Source organism: Merops nubicus, unplaced genomic scaffold, assembly GCF_000691845.1.
Source record: "Merops nubicus isolate BGI_N331 unplaced genomic scaffold, ASM69184v1 scaffold2612, whole genome shotgun sequence".
In the NCBI taxonomy this organism is placed as follows: Eukaryota; Metazoa; Chordata; class Aves; order Coraciiformes; family Meropidae; genus Merops; species Merops nubicus.
The window spans coordinates 43,093-47,423 of record NW_008592801.1 but is presented as its reverse complement, the minus strand read 5'-3'; the positions used below and the strand labels follow the sequence as shown (position 1 = coordinate 47,423).

The 4,331-nt window shown below is 50.8% G+C and overlaps 1 protein-coding gene across 1 annotated transcript in view; it reads right to left on the bottom strand.

Moving 5' to 3' along the window:
- The window catches only part of LOC103768119 (GRB2-associated-binding protein 2-like), a gene marked incomplete at its 3' end in the record, with an annotated part of 27,622 nt that extends 23,735 nt beyond the window's left edge, over window positions 1–3,887 (bottom strand). Inside the window, exon 1 of the mRNA XM_008935252.1 lies at window positions 3,591–3,887. Within this exon, the coding sequence (XP_008933500.1) occupies window positions 3,591–3,852 (262 nt within the window). The remainder of the gene's footprint in view (window positions 1–3,590) is intronic.
- Between the last annotated feature and the right edge of the window lie 444 nt (window positions 3,888–4,331).

The window sequence follows — 4,331 nt, the reverse complement described above, 5'->3', positions numbered from 1 at the left end:
ATGCTGTCGTTCCCCCCCCAGCCTCTGGCTCGGGGTCCCCCCCAGGTCTCTCTCCATCGGCTTCGAGCCTGCTGAAGCAGTAGCAGAGCAAACTGCAGTGTAAAAGCAGCCCTGAGCCAGGAGCAAACCTCCCCTCGAGCACCATCACCTTCCCAGGACCTGTAGAGGAGCCGGGATACTGCAAGGCTCCACTTGGTCAAAAATCCTAACTCTCTCTCCCAGCAAATAGGTTAAAAACAAAAAGCTTCACCACAGCCTGGGCAAACACCTTGGAGTCAACCCAATTTCCCTTCTCCTGGCAGATGTCATCGTGCTGCTCTGCAATTCTTTTCAGGTTGGCTGGAGAACGGAGCCACCAGTGCGGCAGAACCCACTGCGCCGCTGACATGTGGGTCCCTGAGGCTGGAATGAGTTTCCAGATGTGGAACGCAGCTGGCCATCAGCTCAACCAGCTGCTAACCCAAGCACGATGTCAAACCGCCCCAGACTCAGCCTATTTCTTAATCCTTTGGGTCCCCCAGTCTAGACGGGACATGAAGGACTAATGTGAAAACCAAGCGACAGAAAATTTACACTCTTCATTCGAGCTGCAAACAGAGAGGAAAAAAAAAAACCATCAAAGAGTATAAATTTCATAGACTCATGGAGGTTGGAAAAGACTTCTAAGATCAAGTCCAACCATCAAGCCAAAACTACCATGATGACTAAACCATGTCCCCAAGTACTACGTCTACACATTTTTTGGACCCCTCCAGATATGGTGACTCCCCCACTGCCCTGGGCAGCCTAGGCGAAGGCCTCACCATTCTTTCAATGAAGAAATTCTTCCTAATATTCAGTCGAAAACTCCTCTGCCACAACTTAAACCCATTTCTTCTTGTCCTATCACTGGAAGAAGAGACCAACCCAACACCCACCTTACTACAGCCTCCTTTCAGTGAGTTGTAGAGAGCAAGAAGGTCTCCCTTGACCTCCAATTTCTTTGGCCTTTTAATTTTTTTGCCTGTCTCGTGCCAGTGCAGAGGACCTGCAGTCAGCCTGCACCACTGCTTTCAGGTTGCCCATTTGCTCACTAAATTATGCTAAAAAGCAACCAAACCCAAATCTTCTCCTGCTCTTGTGGGGACCTGGCAAAATGGGCTTTTACCCAAACTACTCCAGAAGTTGATTTTTTTCTCCACCACTGGTGGGTTAAGAGCAAACTCATGACCAGTGGCTGGGGCTCAGCTGCTGTGGGGTTTCCCTTCATTCAGCATGTGATGGCAACTGTAGTAGATGCTGTTGCTGGTGATAGAGCTTTTCCCTGGCCAGGATGAGAATATAACCCAGCTGGAAAATGTCCTGCTTTGGGGCCAGACCCAGCACGGCTTTCAGGTCAGCATAAAGCAGTGACCCACCCAGGAGCGAGTACAACCAGAAAAATGTGCACAGTGGCTTCCCTGGTAGTTTCTGCTCTCCTTCTGTCTGCCGGGAGAAGGAGGTTTAGTTAATTAATTGCTACAATTAGCATGGAGCTATTCCTGCCCACGATGGTTACCTTTTTCTCTCCTTTTTGGTGCGTCCAATCACTGACTCATTCATTCTCCAAAGCAGAGGCCACAAGGCACAGAGAGTCTTGAGGATGAGGGGGTGAAGGTCTAAGAAAGAAATGCCAGACGTCCCAAGCTCTATTTCTACCCAAGAACGGTCTTAACCTCATGCAAACTCCTCCTCCTCTCCCATCCCTCAACCCATAGGTTAGAGGAGGTGATGGAGCACAGTAGTTACAAATATTGCTATGACTGCTTTGTTTTTCCCTTCATCTGACCCACCACAAAGGATGGGTGATGGGCTTACGGACACCAAGATGGACAAGACTCCCAGTATCCTTCACTCTCCAACAATGCCTCAACATCTCCAGCCAGCCTCAGGCTGTGAGTCCTTCAAACAAACATTATCTGCTTTGGGAAATCAATGATTTATTTGCCATTACTTAGCAGGGACGGTGAAGGAAAGGTGAGTGTGGGGTCACCACTTCGGTGAGCACCAAAGCGAAGAGCCAGCCCTGAATAATTCATGCTCCCTCTTTTCTTCAGCATCTGGACACATCTGCTACATTCACTGTCGCAGGCTTTTTCTCAGCTGACTCAGAAAACCATGCTTTGGCAGCTGGGTACTGTTTCAAGTGGGTACTTGCCCTACAGCATTAATGAGCTGTGATTTTGTTACAAATAGGGATTTTTGTTTCTCTTTTGCTGATGTCACTCCATGATCCCGCAGGGAACAGCGTTTGGATCTCTGCAGCCTGATGAGCCCCGTGTGCCTTTTGGGACAGATGTACTTGCAAACGGGAGATTTTTTTTCCTTTTGCTGCCCAGATTTATATTTCACTGAAGTCCAGTATCGATCCCACTGCTGCTGGGCTGAAAGCTCATTTTACTAAATGGGAAGAAAACCAGTTCCCCCAGCTGAACGCGCACAAAATGGAAAATCCTGCAACCAAACAGCTCTAAAAAAAGGGGCTTGCACCTCAAGGACTGTGCTGCTCACATTGGAATGAGATGTAATTTATTGGACTTGCCCTGAAAGACCATGCCGGTGGCATTACCACGGATCCCTTCTACCACTTGTGCACCCATTGCCAAGGTGACATCCCGTTCCACACGTCAGTTGGTGAAGGTAGCACCCATGCCACTGTGATGCCATGTCTGCTGCCCTGCCTGACAAGCTCTTGGCAGGGTTTCACCTCCCACAGCTGCTCACGAGGGAGTGAAACAGACCCAAGCTGGACGTTACTACAGGGAGTTGCACACAGAGCACAAGACTAGAGTCCCCTGGATGAGACCGGACCATGAAAGAGATGAAGATGCTCAGAAGTGGCTCCAGGTTAATGGGACTGGCAGGTGACTGCAGCTCTGTACCCCATGCTCACCACCCATCCCACCTCACTTGGCTTATGTGAGCCCTCGTGCTGATGGAGAAGTGGAGGCAGCTCGCCGGTGCTCACCACAGAGGCCTCCCAAAGTGCAACTTCATTTGGATGGTGGAGTACAACCAGTGGAACAGGTCCCACCGCTGCACAAAACCACACCATGTCTTCCTCTCCCCTCCCAGCAGGTTCCAGGAGGAGATGGGGATGCAGGTGAGGAGGACGTGTCTGTCCTTCGCATGAGTGTGTCAGCAGTGGGGACAACAACGGGGGGCGGGGCGCATGGTCCCAGTAAAGCTTTTTCCCTACTCCACCAAGGGACTGAAACCTCTGAATGAGGGAGATTTTCACTGCTGGTCCCCACAACTCGCAAAGGGACTCTGGTGATGGATGAGGGTGAAGGCTGCAGCTAAAAAAGCCCCACAAACTGCTTAGAAAAGACTCTAAGGTCTACAGTTATGAGGGGAAAAATAATTAGGTGGCTCACAGGGGTCAACCCTGCTCTGCTTCAGACATCAAAGGTATGAAAGTCTCATGGAGGTTTCCCATGTGTCCATCATTTCCCATTCCAGCCCTCCCAGCCTCACACCCTCTCACAGGTCTGATCTGAACGAGGAGCTGGGCACTGCTAGAGGGACAGGACAGGAGATGTTCTCGGTCACAGACACGGCTCCCACGGTACCTGTGTTCTCCTCGGACTGGTTGAAGCCACAGATCTGGCAGATGCTGCGGACCCATTTGTTCATGTCGTCCTCAGACTCAGCCACAAGGTAGAAGGTCCTGTCGCTGGTCTTGATGTCAAAGATATAGCTGTCTTGCAGCTCCTTCTTGTTGAAGGTCAGGCCTGCATCCACTTGCTCACAGAAATTGAGGTTGATCACACGCAAAGGTTTCTTGGAGTGGTCATTTTTGTAGTACTCCAGGACATCGGGGTCGCCACTCATCCGACCACTGCGCAGGACAAACCAGCGTTTCTTCCATGCCTGCAACCAAGAACAGAGGCAGCATGAACCCCATTGCTCAGGTTGTGAGTGCCAAGAAACCGCTGCCAGGCACAGGGCGGCACAGATGGACATGATGCCTCTCTGGACATGATGCTGCTCAGGACATCCCTGCAAGAGGTGCACAGATCCAGCTCAGTTCATCACTTTAATAATGAAATCCCACTGGTTACCAGGGAGAATCAAACACCAAAATACCTTTGTAGCTTAAGATGACCCCAAGAAGTGCTAGCCTTGAGGCTCAGAGCAACCTTGCTCCTACCCTACAGCCCAGCTGCACCCCTAAGACCCAAATACCCTTCCCTCCTTGATGTGCAGGGTGGCATTCCCAGCAACCCCAGTGCCAAAATGCCTCCCAGCAGTTTGGAGGAGCTCAGACACAGCACGCTGGGTATCCTGCCCTTCAGAGAAACCCCTGGAGC